Raw genomic sequence first — 25,092 nt, 5'->3', positions numbered from 1 at the left:
CAACATGCAAAATAATAAAATAGGACCCTTTTGCTATACCATACATAAAAATGAACTCAAAATGGATTAAAAACTTAAACATAAGGCCTGGAACTATAAAATCCTTAGTAAAAAAATATAGAAAAAGCTTCTTAACATTTGCTATTGCAGGCTTTTTTAATATGCCCCCAAAAGTACACATAACAAAAGCAAAAATAAGTAAGTAGAATTATGTCAAACAACTTCTGCACAGCAAACAAACAATCAAAAAATTAAAAAGACAATCTGTGAAATATAAAAATAGTTTTGCAAACAATGTATCTGGTAAAAGACTAATATCCAAAATATATAAGGAACTCATACAATTTAATAGCAAAAACAAAAAACCAAAAATTTTTATTAAAATTGCATAAATAAGCTGAGTAGAGATTTTTCCAGAGAGAACTATAAATGGATACACCCACTACTTGGAGTAATACCCCAAATTTTATTATATTTTAAATTTTGTTCTCATGTTAATTGAATTGCTTCATCCTGAAATTTCAGGAGGAGCAGGTAATGTTTACTAAGTCAGTCAGAAAATTGGATTTTTCCTGTAGTGTTTGATTCAAGATGAGTATGTGATCCAAATCTGTTAAAACACACACACACACACACACACATAAATCTGTTCAATCAGGATCCAGAAGATTCAGTATCCCAACTTTTGTTTTCACATCCAAGGAAGTGAATTATTTCTTCCTCTGGACTAGATTTTGTGAGCTAAAGTTGTCAGAGACTTCTGAGCTTAGGCTAAAAAAGTGGAGCCAAGACTGAAGAAGCAGATCTATGTGATGCATCCAGATAACTAAGGATGACTGAACTCTGTATCAAATGTGGGGCCCGAACCAGAGTAGTGCCGGACTTTTCAAGCTTACATAAACCACGTTATATTTTTTGTTATTGCCAGTTTGCGTTGGATTATCTTTTATTTGCAGCCCAAAGAATCTTAAATTATAAGACCTGATTGCATTTCATGACAGATTGAAGATGACTTACAGTATGTCCTATTAAGGCAAGCATTACTGTGTAAAAAATAAGAAATTAGAACAAAGGTAAATAATGATATCTTTGTGTGATATAATTTCTATAATTGAAATTTTAAGAGTGTCAAACTTAAATGTTCTCACCCAAAAAAGTAAAAAAAGGTAAATATGTAAGGTGATGCCCTTGTTAATTAACAAGATAGCAGGACTCTTTTTACAATGTATATCAGGCATCCCAATGTCACTTTAAATATTTAAAAAAAAATAATGATATCTTAATAAGGTAAATTTGGGAGGGAAAATTACATAGAAATGTATATAGTGAACAAACATATGTATTAAATTTAATCTTAAAATTAAACAACAAGGTTCATACTAGCTAATTCAAAACATACATAATTGAGTCTTATTGTTCTTAGATATAAAACATCTAAAGGATGTGATTTCCAATATTACTTCAAATAGAAGTATTGATCATATTGATTAAATCATAAATAACCATTGGATATCCAGGCAGAATAAAAGATCTAAAAAAAATTGTGACCACATCACACATTTAAATATCAGCCTAAATGAAAAGTGTACGTTTATCTACTCTCAGCCCGCTCAGATCTCTGGTTTCTATGAACCATCACTACGGATTTAAGAGTGGAGTCTCTATTTTGTACAACCCTCTAACTTTTCTGAAAGTAAACTCTGCTGGCTTTCAAAGCCAAACATTCTTGAGGTCATCATTCTGTCATAAGGCCCCTGATTTGGGGCTCAGCTCAGGCTTCTTACTTCTTATGGAGAATCTCTGTGATTGTAATAATAATCTGTCTGTGAGTTGCCCACTCAGGTCATCAGTTGTGATTCTTCTTGTGGTTGTGGTTCCTTCTTTATATCTTTAGTTGTAGAAGATCTTTCCTGCTAGCTTTCCAGCCTTTCTTATCAATAGTTGTAACTGATGAGATTATAAATACTATAATTTTGGTGTGTCTGTGGAAGGAGTTAAGTTCAGAGTCTTCCTACCCCACCATCTTGTCGAATCCACTCATAATGACTTTCTAATAAAAACTATTCAGGTAGCTTTAAGTCTTTCTTTCTATCTTTCTTTTTTGACACAAAAGATTTATTTGCCTATCAAATTGAAGTTCCATCCAGGACACTTTCATGAATATAACTTTGCCAACTTATCAACTCACACATATCATTTTGGGAAATGAGTACTATGAGAACCTTTTCAGAGCAGTCTTCCCTTCCTTATTCCTCAATGTGCAGGCAAGTTGTTTGAGTAGAGAGGGGATCACTGTATAGGTGGCTGCCACAAGCTGGTGTATGAGGAGTACAGGGATGCAAACCTCAATAGATAAATGAAGCACAGCCAGAGTGGACAATGACCACGGTGAGGTGGGAAGACCAGGTGGTAAAGCCTTTACACCTCCTTATAGAGAGATCTTGAGGATGGCGGAAACAATGAAGACATAGGAGATGAAGATCAGCACTAGGGGAACCAGCAACACCAGAATGCTGAGGAAGAAGATAGCCATCTCCTTCAGGTTAGTGTCTGTGTGGCCCAGTTTTATGACTGGGGAAATGTCACAGAATTGGTTGATCTGACTGGAGGTACAGAAGAGTACACTAAACACCAAGGTGTTGACAACCACAGAGATCAGGAAACCACAGAAGCTTGAGGCTGAAACCAGCATGCAGGTGGCACAGCTTGCAATGAGTGTGTAGTTGAGAGGGTTGCAGATGGCAGTATAGTGATCATAGCCCATCACAGCATTTAGAAAACAGTTGGTACATGCCAAGCCCACAAAGAAATAGAACAGGGAAGTAACTGTATTCTGAGAAAGAAATAGTATTGTGGAAACAAGTAGTCAGCATTTTGGTACAATGAGCAAGAAGTAACAGGTTTCAGAGCAGGAGAAGACAAAGAAAAAGAAGTACTGATCCAAAGGAATGACAGCCATGATGGTGGCATTGGCCATTAGAGTGGTCAGGTAGACCAGGAGGAAAACAAGAAGAGAAGGATCTGCAGATGTCCCAGCTTTAAGAAGCCTGTAAGGATGAACTTGATGGTCATATTCTGGTTCTACCTCACCAATAGGCACTGGGAATCAAACTCAGACATTGTTATATCCAGAACAGAAAGAATATGACAAAAGTGAGGTGCTTCCATGGAAACCACAAATGCATTTCTGTACAAAGCTAATGATACTGATATGAAAACAATTAGTAACAAGTTAAGCACACTAATAAAGGAAGGAGGAGAAAGCAGGAGGCATGAGAAGCAGTGACATAAGTTTTAAAATATCTAAGTTAGTGATATCTGAATGTTTATTTCTATAATTGTTCTCATTCTTTGTATTATGATTTGCATGGAAGATTCATACAAAGCACATTAAATCAATAAGTGATTTTAAGCTCATCTCATCCAATCCTGCCATTTTATGGAAGAAGAAAATTATTTACTTAATTGACATGTTAATACAAAGTTAATGAAAGGAGTAAAATAATGAACTTAGGAAATCAATCAAATATAGACTAAGGCAAAAGACATAAGAATCAATAAAACTTAAAGTTTAAAAAAAATTAAATCAACAGTCTTAGCTAAATTGACTCTACACGTGGACATAACCAGATGGTCAACACCGAAATCAGATTGATTATATTCTTTGCAGCCAAAGATGGAGAAACTTTATACAGTCAGCAAAAACAAGACTGGGAGCTGACTGTGGCTCAGATCATGAACTTCTAATTGCCAAATTCAGACTTAAATTGAAAAAGTAGAGAAAACCACTAGACCATTCAAGTGAAGTCACTCAGTCACGTCCGATCCTTTGCGACCCCATGGACGGTAGCCTACCAGTCTCCTCATCCATGGAATTTTTCAGGCAAAAATACTGGAGTGGGTTGCCATTTCCTTCTCCAGGGGATCTTCCCGACCCAGGGATCGAACTCGGGTCGGCCGCACTGTGGGCAGATGCTTTACCATCTGAGCCACCAGGGAAGCCAGCAGATCAGACCATTCAGGTATGACCTAAATCAAATCCCTTATGATTATAGAGTGGAAGTGAGAAATAGATTTAAGGGACTAGATCTGATAGACAGAATGCCTGATGAACTATGGACGGAGGTTCGTGATATTGTACAGGAGACAGGGATCAAGACCATCCCCATGAAAAAGAAACGCAAGAAAGCAAAATGGCATCTGAGGAGGCCTTACAAATAGCTGTGAAAAGAGGAGAAATGAAAAGCAAAGGAGAAAAGGAAAGATATAAGCATCTGAATGCAGAGTTCCAAAAATAGCAAGGAGAGATAAGAAAGCCTTCCTCAGCCATCAGTGCAAAGAAATAGAGGAAAACAACAGAATGGGAAAGACTAGAGATCTCTTCAAGAAAATTAGAGATACCAAGGGAACATTTCCTACAAAGATAGGCTCGATAAAGGACAGAAATGGTATGGACCTAACAGAAGCAGAAGATATTAAGAAGAGGTGGCAAAAATACACAAAAAAACAAAAAAGATCTTCACAACCTAGATAATCACGATGGTGTGATCACTCACCTAGAGCCAGACATCTTGGAATGCGAAGTCAAGTGGCCTTAGAAAGTGTCATTACAAACAAAGCTAGTGGAGGTGATGGAACTCCAGCTGAGCTATTTCAAATCCTGGAATATGATGCTGTGAAAGTGCTGCACTCAATATGCCAGCAAATTTGGAAAACTCAGCAGTGGCCACAGGACTGGAAAAGGTCAGTTTTTGTTCCAGTCCCAAAGAAAGGCAATGCCAAAGAGTGCTCAAACTACCACACAATTGCACTTATCTCACACGCTAGTAAAGTAATGCTCAAAATTCTCCAAGCCAGGCTTCAGCAATATGTGAGCTGTGAACGTCCAGGTGTTCAAGCTGGTTTTAGAAAAGGCAGAGGAACCAGAGATCAAACAGCCAACATCTGCTGGATGATCAAAAAAGCAAGAGAGTTCCAGAAAAACATCTATTTCTGCTTTATTGACTATGCCAAAGCCTTTGACTGTGTGGATCACAATAAACTGTGGAAAATTCTGAAAGAGATGGGAATACCAGACCACCTGACCTGCCTTGAGAAACCTATATGCAGGTCAGGAAGCAACAGTTAGAACTGGGCATAGAATAACAGACTGGTTACAAATAGGAAAAGGAGTACGTCAAGCCTGTAAAACGCTGGGCTGGAAGAAGCACAAGTTGGAATCAAGATTGCTGGGAGAAATATCAAATACCTCAGATCTGCAGATGACACCACCCTTATGGCATAAAGTGAAGAGGAACTAAAAAGCCTCTTGATGAAAGTGAAAGAGGAGAGTGAAAATGTTGGCTTAAAGCTCAACATTCAGAAAATGAAGATCATGGAATCCAGTCCCATCACTTCATGGCAACTAGATGGGGAAACAGTGGAAACAGTGGCTGACTTTAGTATTGGGGCTCCAAAATCACTGCAGATGGTAATTGAAGCCATGAAGTTAAAAGACACTTACTTCTTGGAAGGGACGTTATGACCAACCTAGATAGTATATTCAAGAGCAGAGACATTTTTTGCCAACAAAGGTCCGTCTCATCAAGGCTATGGTTTTTCCAGTAGTCATGTATGGATGTGAGGGTTGGACTGTGAATAAAGCTGAGCACCAAAGATTGATGCTTTTGAACTGTGATGTTGGAGAAGACTCTTGAGAATCCCTTGGACTGCAAGGAGATCCAACCAGTCCATTCTAAAGGAGAGTGTTCTTTGGAAGGACTGATGCTAAAGCTGAAACTCCAGTACTTTGGCCACCTCATGCGAAGAGTTGATTCATTGGAAAAGATTCTGATGCTGGGAGGGATTGGGGGCAAGAGGAGAAGGGGATGACAGAGGATGAGATGGCTGGATGGAATCACTGACTCGATGGACGTGAGTCTGAATGAACTCCGGGAATTGGTGATGGATGGGGAGGCCAGGCGTGCTGCAATTCATGGGGTCGCAAAGAGTAGGACATGACTGAGCGACTGATCTGAACTGAACTAGCTAAATTAAATAGGAAAAAAGGGAAGACTCAAATAAAATCAAAGAAACAAAAGAAGAGATGTTGTAATATATGCCTCAGAATGTTAAAAGAGTAATAAAAGAATATTATCACCGACTGTGTACTTCTAAATTGGGTAATTTAGAAGAAATTAATAAATTTATAGAAACATCAATCTACCAAAACTGTGTCAAGAAGAAACAGAAACTTTAAGTAGACAAAAACTGATAAAGATATTAATCAGTAGTCAAAAATCTCCCAATAAAGAAAAATCCAAGATCAGATCGTTTTCTGAGCTAATTTTACCAAGCATGCAAAGAAAAATTGATACAACCCTTATTAAATGCTTCAAAAAAACAGAAGAAGGAACACTTTCAAATTTAAATAATGAGGCTAACATCATCCTGATACCAATACCAGATAAAGACAACAGAAAAACTACAAGCCAACTTCCCTAAAGAGCATAGATGGAAAAAATCTCAACCAAATACTAGGAAACTAAATACAAGAGAACATTACATTTGTTATATTTTATTCTAATGATACAAGGGTGGTTGAAGATGTACAAATCAGTCAATGTGCTGTACCACATTAATGAAATAAAAAGCACCATCAAATAAATATATGTAGAAAAAGTATTTGACAAAGTTCAACATCTAGTCATGATTAAAACTCTCCAAATAGTTATAGAACTTACTTTGACACAGTAAAGTTGGTATACAAAAAGCCCACAGCTTAATCATAATCAATGAGAGAAAATGTAAAGCTTGTTATCTAAGACTGGTACAGTGGAAAGGATTCCCACTTTCATCACTCCTATTCAGCAAAGTACTAGAAGTCCTAGTCAGAACAAGGAAAAGAAATTGAAGGCAACCAAATCAGAATGAGAAAAGTATTTCTATTTGCAGGTGATGCAAACATATACATAGAAAACTCTAACAATTCAATCAGAAAATGTGTATTAAAACTAATAAACAAATTTAGTAAAGTAGCAAGATACAGAATCAACATAAAACCAGGTATGTTTCTATACACTGTCAATAAATTATCCAAAAAAGAAATTAAGAAAATAACCCCATTCATAATAGCAACAGACAGAATAAAACATTTAGGAATTAAATTAGCCAAAGAGGTGAAAAACTTGTACACTGGTAATTGTAAAATACTGAAGAAGGAAATGAATGAAGAAACATGAAAGAAAAGACATCTAACCAACAGATAAATGGAAAGACATGCAGCATTCACAGGCTGAAAGAATTTATATTGTTAAAATGTCTATATTACCCAATGTGATCTACCAACTAAGTTCAATTCCTATGAAAATCCTATTGACATTTTTTAAAGAAATAGGAAAAAAAAAACCTTGAAATTAAATATAGAACCACAAAAGACATGGAATAGCCAAAGCAATCTTGAAGAACAAAGGTTGAGGCCTCACTCTTTAAGATTTAAAAATATATTACAAAGCTACAGTATTCAAAATGGTATGCCATTGGCAAAGTAAAAAACACAGAGACCAAAGGAATTGAATAGAAAGCACAGAACTAAATCCATCCATTTATGGTCTATGTATAACTTGCAGATCTATAATTTACATTTAAATTTTTGCATTAAGCAAAACATTTTCAGAAAAATAAAATCAATTATATAGTAATTATAAAACATAGGATCAATATCCTAACTAGTGTAAAAATCTCCTTTCCATCTGTGGATGATTTGTAAAGAGAACATAGTAGACTCAAGTAACCAAGGGCAAGTTTCAACTTCTGTTTTTGTGTTTCCTGATAGAAGCAACACTCCTTGGAAAAATAACACCTCTAAACTATGAATCCCAATATTATGTAAGTCATTAGAGGTAATAATGAAAAGAATCATTTCCACCCCCCCCCCCCATTACATTGATTCACAGATATAACATATTATTGCTGTTGGAGAATAGGCACAATACATTGTTTGCTAGCTCAGAGTATACACTGCTTTAAGTAGACCTATGGGGTTCCATCATGTCTTGTCACACAGGTGGTGCTTTGCCTGAGCCTTCAGTAAGCCATTTTATTTTATATTATGACAGCTACTTCTAAGTGATGTGTACATAGAGAGAGCCTGGTTTCTCAGTTTTATTTACTAATTACAATGGTCTTACTGATTTGTGAGGTAACTCCAGATCAGATCAGTCGCTCAGTCGTGTCCAACTCTTTGTGACCCCATGAATCGCAGCACGCCAGGCCTCCCTGTCCATCACCAACTCCCGGAGTTCACTCAGACTCATGTCCATCGAGTCAGCGATGCCATCCAGCCATCTCATCCTCTGTCATCCCCTTCTCCTCTTGCCCCCAATCCCTCCCAGCATCAGAGTCTTTTCCAATGAGACAACTCTTCGCATGAGGTGGCCAAAGTACTGGAGTTTCAGCTTTAGCATCATTCCTTCCAAAGAAATCCCAGGGCTGATATCCTTTAGAATGGACTGGTTGGATCTCCTTGCAGTCCAAGGGACTCTCAAGAGTCTTCTCCAACACCACAGTTCAAAAGCATCAATTCTTTGGCACTCAGCCTTCTTCACAGTCCAACTCTCACATCCATACATGACCACAGGAAAAACCATAGCCTTGACTAGACGAACCTTTGTTGGCAAAGTAGTTAGTGAGGTAATTACGCAAAGACAAATTTTCCAAATATACATAGATCAATTTCAGAGATCTCCTTTTTGCTTCTTTGTAATATTTAACTCTTCCTATTCTAGAAGCAAGCTCTTTTTTTTAAATTTTATTTTGTTTTTTAACTTTACAATATTGTATTGGTTTTGCCATATATCAAAATGAATCCACCACAGGTATACATGTGTTCCCCATCCTGAACCTTCCTCCCTCCTCCCTCCCCATACCATCCCTCTGGGTCATCCCAGTGCACCAGCCCCAAGCATCCAGTATCGTGCATCGAACCTGGACTGGAGACTCTCTTTTTTATTACTAAGGCATCTGACTATTGGGTCAAGTGAACCACTATATCACTTGTCATTTTTCAAAAGTGTCTTATTATTCCATGTAAACTATAAATTTGTATTGTTAGGTTGCTTTCACAATTTATGGTAGAGTTTGGATTAGAATTATATTGATTTTGGATTAGCTTGGATGAAATTGACAACTATATATATCTAGTTATTCTAGTAAAAATTTTTAAAATAGCAAGAAATTTAATGATAATGCTCAACTAGATTTTAACAATACACTTGCCAAAAATTTAGATTTTTGCAGAACACGCCTATGTTCCTACTTAGAATTTCTATGAACAAGGATCTGAGAAGATAAATTTGCAATTATGCCCTCCTTTGACTCATAAATAAAGCTGAGACTCACTGGACAAACATACTCGTTTCCTGATGTAAAATTCAATGAAAAATTTCCTCTTGATCTTTGCATTACAGTCTTAATTGTGGTGATTTCTCCTTCAGAATCCTTAACAAATGGACTCAACTTCCAGTGAAGACAGGGGCCAATTATCCTTATGGCTCCTACTCCCCAGGTTCCTCAACTAAAGCCAGCTTGTGACATTATTTTTCCATAATGACCTTACACTTCCAATAAACCCCAGGACAATGTCTCCAAGGCAATAGATCAAGCCTCAGGAGTCCAGCAATCACAGCATATGCTTCTAATAACCACACCCCATGTTGGTCATCAGAATTTCTAAAGATAATGATTTTGCCTGGAAATGCTGAGAGTCCTTATGAACAGGGGAGGCTACCTCTGTTAATACAGAGGAGAGCTTCTGTCTCAAGGCAGATTCACACTCTTCTGCTGATATTTCTTCAAGTACTGATCTTTGGCTTCACATCTACTTGTCAAGGGATCCTAGATTCTGAATAGCTGCTTCTGTCTGAGTTGAAAGGAGAGCAATGTAGGTATTTGTTGAGCCATGAGAAATATCGATCTAGTTAATCTGGGGCTTTGTGGGGTCTAAACCTTGGTGAGTGGTAGTATTGTCAACACATACTTACTGAACCTGCACTTCTCTATTTGCTGTGTACTTATGGATATGTTTTTAGCTATAATTGAAACCTGATACTTAAGCTCCATTTTAGTAAGGAAATTCAGGATTTTCATGTGTATCTAAGAAAACAAAAATTCCACTTCTTTAATATCTGAGACTGTGTACATGATTTCTCTCAGTTAATTGATTGATTAATGTTTTCCCTAAGTATTTGAAAACATCAAAAATTTTGCATCTGAAAAATGATAGATTTGCCCCTTTTTGAGGTACCTGGTAGCCTGGATTATTGGGTCAGTATTTAATCCTAAACTATATAAAATTCCTTGAAGCATCTAAAGAGTTACAAAAATAAGTGCAGAAATGTCATCTCTAAGGATCATAACCTGAATTCCATCCCTAGGTTCTAAAATATCATAAAGGGAGTTTAGGGATCATCTAACTAGAGAGTTTTGGACTTTCTCAGTTGAAATGTCTTTTGAGAGTCAGTAATGAACTCTTAGCTTAAGTCAAAACTTCTTCTACAGGATATTATTTTAAGAACCTCTGGTTAAGTACTTTCTGTTTATTACAGTTATTGCCATGTTACATTTAATTTTAAAAATAAACTGAATACACATGTTAAGTACTTTGACAAAGTCACATAAAGCTATACCTGAAATATAGATCTCCAATTGAGGCATCTTTAACCTTAATTTTACAACCTGTGAGTTTTCGGCTGGAAGATCTTTTTAATCTTCTACTCTTAAATCTTTCTATCTCTAGTACTGATATAACACACTGTGGTGGTCTTTGATGTCTTCTTGGGCAGAGGGGTCTGCCTTCTCGGATATACTTTGCCAGTGGGTCTCTGTAAATCATGGAAAGGGCACGTAACTCATGTTACTCACTTAGAGTAACTAATCAACTTATGAGTAACTAATTGATGAGTTACTCATCAATCATGTAACTCATTTAGAACACAGGGTTATATTAATAGTATAAAAAATGTCATCTAATTGAAATCAGCTGCCCTTATGAGTCTGAGTGATAAATGATACAGTTTTTTGGGGGGGGCGGGGTATTGGATAAATACAGGTGCTCCTTCAGTACCACATAATTCTAACTTCTGTGGTCTACTCTACAATTTATATTCAGTGGCATGGGAATATAGTAAGAATTAGATATGGATTAGTTGACAGTAGATCCAGAAAACTCTTGGGAAAATGATAAGAAAATGATAAGCAATGATCATAAATTGAGATTTCCCTCAGTGTTTTGAAAGAGACAGAAATCCTTTTACCCAGATAGAGATATTATACAGATAAACTGCCTTATTGGTTTGCAATTTCTTCATGTAAAAAACATATATATATATATATATATTATATTTAAGTATACATATATATATATATATATATACTGCTAAGTCGCTTCAGTCGTGTCCGACTCTGTGCGACCCCAGAGATGGCAGCCCACCAGGCTCCCCCATCCCTGGGATTCTCCAGGCAAGAACATTGGAGTGGGTTGCCATTTCCTTCTCCAATGCATGAAAGTGAAAAGTGAAAGTGAAGTCGCTCAGTCGTGTCCGACTCTTCGCGACCCCATGAACTGCAGCCTACCAGGCTCCTCCGCCCATAGAATTTTCCAGGCAAGAGAACTGGAGTAGGGTGCCATTGCATTCTCCTATATATGTATATATATGTATATAATGGCGATATACATATATTTACATTCTTTATATGTAATAAAAATACCTCTACAGTTACAGAATGAAAAAAAAAATTCCCTGTCATTTGTGTTAAAGGACTTTAAAATTAGCATGTATATCTTAATATTAACTTCAAATCATTACATCTACTAAGTTTATGATCAATTTATAGTAATTGAGAAAGAAAAAAACATATCTTTTCAGAAATTTCCGATTGCCTGACTTAAGGTCTAGAAAGTCAAAATTTGCTATTGTCATAAAAAATGCAAAAACAAAAATTTCTGGTAGTGGATGCAAGTAATTCCTCAACACAAAATGATGTAAAAGTTTAAATATACTGAAAAGTGCATAAACAAAGGCTAGTTACAACCAATAAATGCTAAATGATTTTGTACCCAAGAAGCATTTTATTTGCTTCTTAGGCTTTAACAGTTGGGGAATACACCCATGATAAAAGTATCTGATATAAGCCCTAAAAACGAATTTAAAATAGCAGTTTGCAAACTGGATGTAGTAGCAGAATATTAAAAAGGAATCTTATTGTCATAACCATATGAAAAATATATAAAGCTTGTGATTTGATTAGGAGTTGTAATCCTGGAAAACTGTCCAATTGTCTCATTCTCTGTCACTCTGTATGACATTTTTGCAAAGCTCTATTTTCCTGAGGCATCTTAGAATGGGGGAAGATGAAGTGTGTTTAAAATGCCACAAAGTACATGAGATTCTTTTTAACAGCCTGATGATTCTTTTCCTAGAAAAAGGAGAAACTTTTCTTTAAATTAATGTTGTTTTCTGTTCCACTCTTGCTCAGTGCTCTAGGTTGTGGAACTTCTGGCAATGTTCCTAGTTGGTCTGAAAACTATTTTTTTTTTCTTTTTCATATTCTTTTGTCTATTGACATAAAATTTGACATAAAATTGTCATAATGAGTAACTGACATAAGGTATATGATAGTCTTACCACTAATCTTATAACAAGCTGTCAATGACACAAATCTCCCCACACTTTTATTCAGAGATCATCTAATTCTTCCTGTCCCTTCCCATTTTGTGGTTGGTTATCTAAAGTTCACCTACTGTGTCTAAACATCTCATTCTTTATTCTACTTTCTGATCAAGCTCAGATAGTTGAAGTTTAACATGTTTTTCACCTTTGGAGAGCTACATTCCTTTGGCTTGTAGTGAGCAAGAAAAACATAGTAATTCATAAGTACAGGGAAAAATAATTTCAGGTAACTCTTTAATCCTTAGCTAGAGAGATAACATGTTATTGGTCTTGGCAAAAAGTCTATTAATTGGTTGTCAGTTACTCTGTTCCACATATAGCCTTAATTCTTATTTTGGCAGGTGTTTTTTAGAGGGAATCAATGAGTTCCATCAACAGTTTGGAGATGCCTGCCACCTGAAGACTTTGTGCTCAGTTCCCCATGCACATCTTCATCTCTGAATTCTGGCCTCGGGCTCTGGCTCTCCTGTATTGCAGTGACCATGGAGTGGGTCAATGAGACCTTGGTGAGAGAGTTTGTCTTCCTTGGCTTCTCATCTCTGGCTGGGCTGCAGCAGCTACTCTTTGTTGTCTTCTTGGTGGTCTACCTCTTCACCCTGAGCACCAATGCCATCATCATCTCCACCATTGTGCTGGACAGAGCCCTCCACACCCCCATGTACTTCTTCCTTGCTGTACTCTCCTGTTTTGAGACTTGTTATACCTTCATCATTGTACCTAAGATGCTGGTTGATCTGCTGGCCCAGAAGAAGACCATTTCTTTTCTAGGTTGTGCTATCCAGATGTTTTCCTTCCTCTTTCTAGGTTGCTCTCACTCTTTCCTGCTGGCAGCCATGGGTTATGATCGCTATGTGGCCATCTGTGACCCTTTGCGCTATACAGTGCTCATGGATTATGGGATGTGTTTGGGACTAGTGGCCGCTGCCTGTGCCTGTGGCTTCACTGTGTCACTGGTCACCACCTCACTAGTATTTCACCTGCCATTCCACTCCTCCAATCAGCTCCATCACTTCTTCTGTGATATCTCTCCTGTCCTCAAGCTGGCATCTCATTACTCTCGTCTCAGTCAGTTGGTCATATTCATGCTTGGTGTATTTGCCTTGATTATTCCCCTGTTACTTATCCTGGTCTCCTACATCCGCATCATCTCTGCCATTCTAAAAATCTCATCCTCTGTTGGAAGATACAAGGCCTTCTCTACCTGTGCCTCCCATCTCATTGTGGTAACTGTTCATTATGGTTGTGCCTCTTTCATCTACTTAAGGCCCAAATCCAATTACTCTTCAAGTCAAGATGCCCTAATATCTGTGTCTTATACAATCCTCACTCCATTGTTCAATCCAATGATTTACAGTCTAAGAAATAAGGAATTCAAATCAGCTCTTCGAAGAGCAATGGTCCAGACTTCATATCCTGTTAATTAAAGAACTAGTTTTTACAACTGTTCAGTTAATTGTAAGCCTTTTATGTGCCAAGTAAAATGTGCTTTCAAATATTTTTTATTTAAATGACAGTTTTCATATGAAAAGAATGGGACTCAAAGAAGTTAAGATATTCTGGTTATCTGCCATGAGTAATACTCTAAGAAGGCCATACAGACATGAAAATATAATTCATTTCTAGAATAAATTTCATTTTATTTCATTCCTGTAAAGATTAGTCATTCAAAAACAAATATATCAGTTAATGAGAGCAAAGATGCAACCAAGCTATTTAGTTCAAAGAATAGAAGAAAAGATAACTATCTATTCTCTACCCCTCCTGTTATCAGTTCTCCCTTTCCTGAAGACAACAGGTAACCTTGGTCCCTTTCATTCTACAACAAACTTTAGTGCCCCTTTTTGTTTCCTGATTCTTTCACTCCCAGCTCAATCTACATGTTGAAATGGCTTTGCCTTTACTTGGGGTTGTTCTGTTCTTCCCTTGTTTGAGATTGAAAGCTTATTATGGAGTTTCCTTCCTATGTATGTTTATGCTATTTTAATATTATCCTATCATAGCCTCCAAATTTATACCCTGAATGCTATATCTATTTACTCTCTTCAAGGCAGATAATAACACTGAATAATTGATGAAGCATTTCAAGTAGTCTAAACAAAGGAGTTGAGTCAATATTAATAGAGTGAAGAGCATGAGTTTTTTAATGATCAGAAAATCCATGGAAAATTCCTTCGGTGACTCTACTTTCCATAGAGGATGATGTCAAGAATTCCCTGTTAGCAAGGATTTATCACCTAATCCCTGCCTGCTTTTGTGGCATTATTATTTCTAACATTCAGATCAGATCAGATCAGATCAGTCGCTTTGTCATGTCCGACTCTTTGCGACCCCATGAATCGCAGCACGCCAGGCCTCCCTGTCCATCACCAACTCCCGGAGTTCACCCAGACTCACGTCCATCGATTCAGTGATGCCATACAGCCATCTCATCCTCTGTCATCCCCTTCTGCTCCTGCTCCCAATCCCTCCCAGCATCAGAGTCTTTTCCAATGAGTCAACTCTTTGCATGAGGTGGCCAAAGTACCGGAGTTTCAACTTTAGCATCATTCCTTCCAAAGAAATCCCAGGGCTGATCTCTTTCAGAATGGACTGGTTGGATCTCCTTGCCGTCCAAGGGACTCTCAAGCGTCTTCTCCAACACCACAGTTCAAAAGCATCAATTCTTCGGCACTCAGCCTTCTTCACAGTCCAACTCTCACATCCATACATGACCACAGGAAAAACCAAAGCCTTGACTAGACAAACCTTTATTGGCAAAGTAATGTCTCTGCTTTTGAATATGCTATCTAGGTTGGTCATAACTTTCCTTCCAAGGAGTAAGCGTCTTTTAATTTCACGGCTGCAGTCACCATCTGTAGTGATTTTGGAGCCCAGAAAAATAAAGTCTGACACTGTTTCCACTGTTTCCCCTGTTTCCCCATCTATTTCCCATGAAGTGGTGGGACCGGATGCCATGATCTTCGTTTTCTGAATATTGAGCTTTAAGCCAACTTTTTCACTCTCCACTTTCACTTTCATCAAGAGGCTTTTGAGTTCCTCTTCACTTTCTGACATAAGGGTGGTGTCATCTGCAGATCTGAGGTTATTGTGATTTCTCCTGGCAATCTTGATTCCAGCTTGTGTTTCTTCCAGTCCAGCGTTTCTCATGATGTACTCTGCATATAAGTTAAATAAGCAAGGTGACAATATACAGCCTTGACGTACTCCTTTTCCTATTTGGAACCAGTCTGTTGTTCCATGTCCAGTTCTAACTGTTGCTTCCTGACCTGCATACAAATTTCTCAAGAGGCAGATCAGGTGTTCTGGTATTCCCATCTCTTTCAGAGTTTTCCACAGTTTATTGTGATCCACACAGTCAAAGGCTTTGGCATAGTCAATAAAGCAGAAATAGATGTTTTTCTGGAACCCTCTTGCTTTTTCCATGACCCAGCAGATGTTGGCAATTTGATCTCTGGTTCCTCTTTTTTCTAAAACCAGCTTGAACATCAGGAAGTTCATGGTTCACATATTGCTGAAGCCAGGCTTGGAGAATTTTGAGCATTACTTTACTAGCGTGTGAGATGAATGCAATTGTGTGGTAGTTTGAGCATTCTTTGGCATTGCCTTTCTTTGGGATTGGAACAAAAACTGACCTTTTCCAGTCCTGTGGCCACTGCTGAGTTTTCCAAATTTGCTGGCATATTGAGTGCAGCTCTTTCACAGCATCATCTTTCAGGATTTGGAATAGCTCAACTGGAATTCCATCACCTCCACTAGCTTTGTTGGTAGTGATGCTTTCTAAGGCCCACTTGACTTCACATTCCAGGATGTCTGGCTCTAGGTCAGTGATCACACCATCGTGATCATTATTATTATCCATTTCTCAGATGTGCCTCATCATGAACTTTGAAGTTCGTGTATTATTTACTGGTCCTCAAAGTGACACTATTCTGTGTTCTGCCATGGTTTCTCATGTGCTGCTTCTTTTTGGAATGATATTAAAAAGGAGTGATGGAAACACTTTTAGGTGCATGGCTGCCTGTGTGGATGAGTTAATTCACCAAGATGGGACATGAAGGAAGCTGAGCAAGTTTGGCAGCAAAAGATGGTAGAATAGGGCAAGGCTATTCTACAAACATCCCTTTGGTTCCAGGCATTATATGAGGAACAGTGTATACAAGGTCATGTATAATGAATTTGAATTTCCTGAAGGCCACAGATTTTATATAAATACAGCATTGTCAACACTGTTTGGTTTTCTTCAATATTCTTTCATTGAAATGATTCTGAGATGAAATATAAAGGATTTTTTCCTTCCACAGAAGGGTGGAATATCTAAGCCAGAAAGATCTCAGAATTCTATCTTACTTTCATGGGAGTAATTTTGCTTAGCTCTGTTCAATAGCTTGAATAGCCCTGTTCAATAGACTCCCTGACTGCATTTTTTCGGTCATTACAGCAAATTATGCCTTTGTTCACAAAGGGATGGAGTGAGGTAACACGAAGGCATATGCATAAATCCATTCTTAATACAAATAACACCACTAAAAGAATAAACCATACATTTGGATTCTTGTGAAAAAGGGAAGTATTACAAATTTCTATTTCAGATAATGTGGGACTAAAAGTCAAAACTTACTGGGCATAGACTTAAGTATTTCTCAACTCTAACAGAAAATCTTACAGCCTTACAGTGACAATCTTGAGGTCTTTACTCTGAGGCAATACTTTCCTGAAGTACCTTGAATTTGATCTTTCCCTTGAAGCCATTTCTTATTTTCAGAATCTTTGATGGAGAGATTAGGGATGGTATGAGGAAACGTTTCATTTTCAAGCCTGGCACTTTCTTTCACCTTACTAGAAATTTCTCATGAGTTTACTAAATATTTTTTCCGTATTCCAAGCTATAAAAATGCAAACTTTCCAAGAAAGTACATAAATGCTCCCCCCCTTTTTTTTGTTTGATTATTGTTTTGTTTCTACTCTTTGCAACTCCATGGACTGAGACTTCCAAGCTCCTCTGTCCATGGGATATCCCAGGCAAGAATAGTGGTGTAGGTTGCTGTTTCCTCTCCAGGGGATCTTCATGACCCAGGGATCAAATCTGTGTCTCCTGTTTAGCATGTATCACTGAGCCACCTGGGAAGCCCGTTTTGTCCCAAACTATATAACCACTTCCTCTCTGTCCTTAAACTGCTTGCCATCGGTTGCCTCAAGGTTCTTACACCTTTCAGTGATAGATACCTAAAGCAATTACAGATTTTCCTACCATCCACTCCAAACTCAATGCCATATTTTTAAGTTTAAGTTATAATATCACCTTGACTTTAGATACCAAATTCTGTTTTAGCTATTTATTACCATTTAGCAAACTAGCCAGAAGTTTAGCTAAGATAAAAACAGTTACTTATTTTACACACAAATCCACAGTTTTGGCAGGCCTTCATGTGACAACTTGTATCTACTCTTTGTGAGGTCATGATGGTTGGCCCATCTTTGGCTGAAGGGTCATTTACAAAATTGCTCACTTATGTGGCTGGTTAGTTCATATTAAATGTTGATTGTGGGGAAATTTGGGGCTGTTCAGTGTTGGTTTCTTACCACAAGGGTTTTATAAGGCTGCTTGGGCTTGCTCAAAACATGGTGCCCAGAGAAGGAGATCAAGATAGGAGAGAAGTAGAAAACCCAGAGATAAACCCGTGCACCTATGAGAAAGTTATCTTTAACAAAGGAGGCAAGAGTTTACAATGAGGAGCCTCTTCAATAAGTGGTGCTGAGAAAAATGGACTGCTAAGTGTGAAAGAATGAAACTAGAACACTTCCTAACACTATACACAAAAATAAACTCAAAATGGATTAAAGAGCTAAATGTAAGGCCAGAAACTATAAAGATCTTAGAGGAAAACATGGACAGTACACTTTTTGACATAAATCTCAGCAAGATCCTCTTTGGCCCAATTCCAGGAGTAATGGAAATAAAAATGAACAAATGGGGCCTAATTAAAATTCAAAGCTTTTGTACAACAAAGGAAACAATAAACAAGATGGAAGACAACCCTCAGAATGGGAGAAAATAATTACAAACAAAGAAACTTACAAAGGATTAATCTCCAAAATATATAAGCAGCTCATGCAGCTCAATATCAGAAAAACAAATAACCCAATCAGAAAATGGGCAGAAGACCTAAACAGATATTTCTTCAAAGAGGACATACAGATGGCCAAAAAAACACATGAAAAGATGGTCAGCATCACTAATTATGAGAAAACTGTAAATCAAAACTACAATGAGGTATCACATATACCAGTCAGAATGTGCCATGCTAAGTCAGTTCAGTTGTGTCTGACTCTTTGTAACCCTGTAGACTATAGCCCACTGGGTTCCTCTGTCCATGGGATTCTCCAGGCAAGAATACTGGAGTGAGTTCTCATTCCTTCCTCCAGGGGGTCTTCCTCACCCAGGGATGGCCATCATCAAAAAATCTGCAAACAATAATTTTTGGAGAGGATTTGGAGAAAAGAGAACCCTCTTGCATTGTTCATGAGAATGTCTAGTGATAGAGCCACTATGGAGAAAAATATGGAGATTCCTTAAAAAATTAAGATTAAAGCTACTACTGTGTGACCCAGCAAGCCCACTGCTGGGCCTATACCCTAAGAAACCATAATTGAAAAAGATACAAGTACCCCAGTGTTCAACACAGCATTATTTACAATAGCCAGGACATGGAAGCAACCTAGATGTCCGTAGATAGATGAAGAGATGACAAAGCTGTGGTACTTTTATACAACAGAATATTAGCCATAAAAATGAGTGAATTTAAGTCATTGGTAGTGAGGTGGATGAATCTAAAGTCTGTTACACAGAGTGAAGTAAAGAAAGAAAACAAAGAAAACAGGTATAGTATATTAATGTGCATATATAAGAAACCTTAAAAAATGGTATTGATAAACCTATTTGTAAGGAAGGAATGGATACACAGACAAAGAGAATAGACTTGGATATAGAGGGGCAAGAAGAGGGTGGGATGAACTGAGAAAGTAGCATTGAAATATATACACCACCATGCATAAAATAGATAACTAATATGTTAGTCGTTCAGTCATGTCCAACTCCTTGCAACCCTGTGGACCATAGCCCACCAGGGTCTTCTCTCCACAGAATTCTCCAGGCAAGAATACTGGACTGGGTATCCATTCTCTTCTCTGGGGACCTTATTGACCCAGGGACTGAACCCAGGTCTCCTGCACTGCAAGCAGATTCTAAGCCATCTGAGCCACCATTGGGAAGCTGCTCTATAACACAGGTAGCCAAACCTGGCAGTCTGTGTTGACCTAGAGGGGTGGGATGGGGAAGTGAGAGGGAGGCTCAAGAGGGAGTGGGGGTATATGTGCATAACTATATATATAGTTATGACTAATTCATGTTTTATGGCAGAAACCAACAGAACATTGTAAAGCAATTATCATCCAATTAAAAATTAAGTGAATAAATAAAAATTTAAAAAGGAGATGACAGAGTAGGAGGACAGCAAGTTCACTTTGCTCCACCCATGCATTAAAAATACAGGTTCATGTGGAACAATTCTCAGTGAAAACAAACTGTAGACTAGCGGAAAGACTCTTATATAACTAAGACTATAACAAAGAGCCATCAGGTTGGGCCATGCACCTCTGAGAGGAGACAGAGGAAAGGAGGGAAATTACACAGGCATCGATCAAGCAGTTGAAACCAAATATTGCTTGCCACTTTCCTGAGGTCTGACACCAGAAAGTCTAGGTAATTAGCTGGTTTGAAAAGCAGTGGGACTGACAGCAGGGCTGTAGAACCTAGGCCCTACTCATGAAGCACATGTACATGCTTGCTTACACACCAAACAAGGTGGAAGAAACAGATTGAAACTGCCCAAAACTGTGGCCAGCTTTCCACAACCATCCCAGTGCTCACTCTAGCCCCTTTCTGGTCCCTCTTTCTCTGTGACACAGCTCCACACTAGGGTGAAGGTAATGCAGCAGGGGAGAGTCCAGTTTCAGGGGACAGAGTCTGCTCAGATAAGCCCAACATCCCAACAGAGTGCTGGCAGCCATTATTGGCATCCTGGGAGCAGAGGGTCAGAAGTGGTCCAGAATTCTGACTGGGGCTTGGATAGCATCAGCCCATGCCCTTATTTATGCCAAGTCAATTGAATATTATAGAAGTATACAGGCTGTTTTATCCAAAAAACATCAGTATATATATAGTTTCCCCCTCTCCACCAAGTGCACAGGGAACATTCTCCAGGATAGATAAAATACTACCACAAAACAAGTCTTAACAAATTTAAGGGAACAGAAATTATACCAAGCGTTTTTTTTCCTGTCATAACAGTATGATACTAGAAATAAATTATGGTAAGAAAAATGACAAAAAAACAAAACAAAACAAAACAAAAACATGCAGAGACAAAACAACATGTTACTGAAAAACCAATAGGTCAGTGAAAAATTTATTTTTTTCTTCAAATAAGAACTCAGAAATATCTCAATACAAATGAAAATAAAACATAACTTCCAAAATCTAAGAGATGCAACAAAAGCAATTTTAAGAGGAAAGTTTACAGTGACACAGGCCTACCTCAAGAAAGAATATAAATATCAAATAAACTATGTAACATACCATTTAAAGGAATTAGAAAAAGAAGAACAAGCAAAGCTATAGTTAGTCAGTAGAATGAGGGAAAATAAAGAGAAGAGAGAAAATAAATTAGAGACCAACAAACAATCAAAAATATAAATGAAACAAAAACTTGTTTTTTTTTAAAGATTACAAAAAATTCACATGTGAAGCTCAATAACTAAAAAGAGATAAGATCAAAATAAACAAAATCAAAGATGGAATAAGAGAAATAGCAACCAATAGCACAGAGATATGAAAAAAAAATCATGAGACTACTAAAAACAATTATATGCCATCAAATGTGCTAACCCAGAAGAACTGGATGAGTTTCTAGAAATATACATTTCTTAATACTGACTTAGAAAGAAATATACAGTCTAAACAAACTTACCATTAGAAATAAAATTAAATTTGTAATTTTAAAAAGAAACAAAATATCCCAGCAAACAGAAGTCCAGGACAGGATAAATTCACAGGGCAAATTCAAACACATAAAGAAGAACTAATATTTATTATCAAATTATTCCTTCAAATTGAAGAGGTGGAAATACCCCCAATTTTATATATTATTCAAGACCCTCCATTACCCTGATACCAAAACCAGAAATCAAGAAAATTATAGGCCAATATCTCTGATGAATGTAGAGACAATAATCCCCAACAAAATTTAGTAAACCTAATTCAAAAATATATAATCTGACTCGTACACCATGATCAAATGGGATTTATTCCAGAGATACAAGGATGGTTCAATATCTGCAAATTCATCAATGTTATACACCATGTTAACAAAACTAAAGGACAAAAATTACATGATGATCTCAGTAGATGCAGAAAAAGAATTGGAAAAAAATAATATTTATTCATGATAAAAACTCTCATCAACATTGGTATAGAGAGAGTATATCTTAACATAATAAAACCCATTTATAACAAACCCACAGCTAACATGATACTCAGTGGTGAAAAGCTGAAAACTTTTCCTCTAAAGTCAGGAACAAGACAAGGATATCCATTCTTAACACTTCTATTTAACGTAATGTTGAAAATTGTAGCCACAACAAACAATAACAAGAAATAAAAGTCATCCAAATTAGAAGAGGTAAACTGTCACTATTTGCAGTTGACATGATACTAAACATAGGAAACGCTAAAGTCTCCACAAAAATATTAGACCTAGTAAATAAATTTAGTAAAGGTGCAGGATACAAGATTAACTCACTGAAATCTGCTCTTTTTATATACACCAATAATGAACTGTCAGAAGGGAAAAACAAGAAAACAATTCCATTTATTTATTTATTTATTTTAAATTAAATTTAATTTTATTTTTTAACTTTACAATATTGTTTTGGTTTTGCCATATATCAACATGCATCTGCCACAGGTATACACGTGTTCCCCATCCTGAATCCTCCTCCCTCCTCCCTCCCCATACCATCCCTCTGGGTCGTCCCAGTGCACCAGCCCCAAGCATCCAGTATTGTGCATCGAACCTGGACATATCACATATGAAACAATTCCATTTAAAATCACATCAAAAAGAATAAAATACCTAGACATAAGTTTAACCAAGATGTGAAAGACCTGTACTCTGAGTACTGTAAAACAATGAAAGGAATTGAAGATGATACAAAGAAATGAAAATATATCCTGTGTTTATAGATTAGAAGAATTAATATTGTTAAAATGTCCTTACTACTGAAAGCAATATACAGAGTCAGTACAACTCTTACAAACATATTTTCACAGAGGTAGAACAAATAATCCTAAAATTTATGTATATCCATAAAAGACCCTCAATAGCCAAAGCAATTTTGAGATGAAACAACAAAGCTGGAGGTATCGCACTCCTGATTTTAGATCATATTACAAAGTTATAGTCATCAAAACAGTATGTGCTGTTTTGAAATATACCCATATACCTATGATCAGAAGATCAGTTAATCTATAACAAGCAAAGCAAGAATATGCACTGGAGAAAAGACAGTCTCTTCAATGAATAATTTTGAGAAAAGTGGAAAACTAGCTACATGTTAAAGGAAAAGATTAGAACATTTTCTTACACCATACAAAAATAAATTCAAAATTGATTAAAAACCTAAATGTAAGACTGGAAGCTATAAAACTTCTAGAAAAAAAAAGTCAGGACATGCTTTGAGAGAAATCATAGCAATTTTTTTTTTTTTGATCTGTCTCCTACCTCCTTCTGTTCCATAGGGAACAAAAGGAAAAATGTATAACAATGAAACCAGAACACTTTCTGACACCACACACACACACACACACACACACACACACACACACACACACACACCTCAACATGGATTAAAGATTTAAATGTAAGGCCAGAAACTATAGAGCTCTTAGGGGAAAACATAGGTAGTACATCACAGCAGGATCCTCTTTGACTCACCTTCTAGAGTAATGGAAATAAAAACAAAAGTAAAGAAATGAGACTTAAGCATAAAAGCTTTTGCAAAGCAAAGGAAAAATTAAACAAGATTAAAAGACAGCTCTCAGAATGGGAGAAAATAATTGCAAACTAAACAACTGACAGGATTAATCTCCAAAATATTCAGGTAAGTCATGACTCTCAATGAGCTACTTGAGCTTATTAATTGAGTTGAAAAACACCATTTAAACTCAATGAAATGGTTGGAAGACCTAAACAAGATATTTCTCCAAAAAAGACATACAGATGGCCAGCAAACATATGAGAAGATGCTCAACATGGCTCATTATTAGATACAAACCAAAACTACAATGAAGAATCACTTCACACTGGTCAGATTGCCATCATTTAACCCGGTGTACGAGACAGCAAAAGAGACACTGATGTATAGAACAGTCTTATGGACTCTGTGGGAGAGGGAGAGGGTGGGAAGATTTGGGAGAATGGCAATGAAACATGTAAAATATCATGTAGGAAACGAGTTGCCAGTCCAGGTTCGATGCACGATGCTGGATGCTTGGGGCTGGTGCACTGGGACGGCCCAGAGGGATGGTATGGGGAGGAAGGAGGGAGGAGGGTTCGGGATGGGGAACACATGTATACCTGTGGCAGATTCATTTTGATATTTGGCAAAACTAATACAATTATGTAAAGTTTAAAAATAAAATAAAATTAGAAAAAAAAATAAAAAAGCTACAAACAACAAATGCTAGAGAGGGTATGGAGAAAAGCAAACCCTCTTGCACTGTTGATGGGAATGTAAATTGATATAGCCACTATGGAGAACAGTATGGAGAGTCTTCAAAAAACTAGGAGTAGAACTACCATTTGTTGTAGTTCAGTCACCAAGTCATGTCTGACTCTTTGTGACCCTATGAACTGCAGCATTCCAGGCTTCCCTGTCCTTCACTATCTCCCTGAGTTTGCTCAAACTCATGCCCATTGAGTCAGTGATGCCATCCAACCATTTCATCCTCTTTTCCCTCTTCTCCTCTTGCTCTCAATCTTTCCCAGCATCAGGGTCTTTTCCAATGAGTCACTTCTTCCCATCAAATGGCCAAAGTATTGGAGCTTTAGCTTCAGCATCAGTCCTTCCAATGACTATTCAGGACTGATTTCTTTTAGGACTGACTGGTTTGATCTCCTTGCTGTCTAAAGGACTCTCAAGAGTATTCTGCAGCACCACAATTTGAAAGTATCAATTCTTTGGCACTCAGCCTTCTTTATGGTGCAGCTCTCATGTCCATACATGACTACTGGAAAAGCCATAGCTTTAACCATATGGACTTCTGTCA

General features: G+C 37.3%; 1 protein-coding gene and 1 pseudogene across 1 annotated transcript; one reads left to right on the top strand and one right to left on the bottom strand.

The window, feature by feature from the left end:
- Positions 1-2,179: 2,179 nt before the first annotated feature.
- Positions 2,180-3,120, bottom strand: LOC113882764 (annotated as a pseudogene).
- Positions 3,121-13,189: 10,069 nt separating this feature from the next.
- Positions 13,190-14,131, top strand: LOC113890415 (olfactory receptor 10K1). The gene has a single exon (XM_027538303.1). It carries the CDS (start codon positions 13,190-13,192, stop codon positions 14,129-14,131), a length of 942 nt encoding a protein of 313 aa, XP_027394104.1.
- The last annotated feature ends 10,961 nt before the right edge of the window (positions 14,132-25,092 follow it).

This window comes from Bos indicus x Bos taurus, chromosome 3 (genome assembly GCF_003369695.1).
Source record: "Bos indicus x Bos taurus breed Angus x Brahman F1 hybrid chromosome 3, Bos_hybrid_MaternalHap_v2.0, whole genome shotgun sequence".
NCBI classification, from domain to species: domain Eukaryota; kingdom Metazoa; phylum Chordata; class Mammalia; order Artiodactyla; family Bovidae; genus Bos; species Bos indicus x Bos taurus.
This window is presented reverse-complemented; position numbering and strand designations above follow the sequence as displayed.

What these genes read in the sequence shown, in the direction of transcription:
- LOC113890415 (XM_027538303.1), top strand. Translation starts at nt 13,190, where the DNA reads ATGGAGTGGGTCAATGAGACCTTGGTGAGAGAGTTTGTCTTCCTTGGC.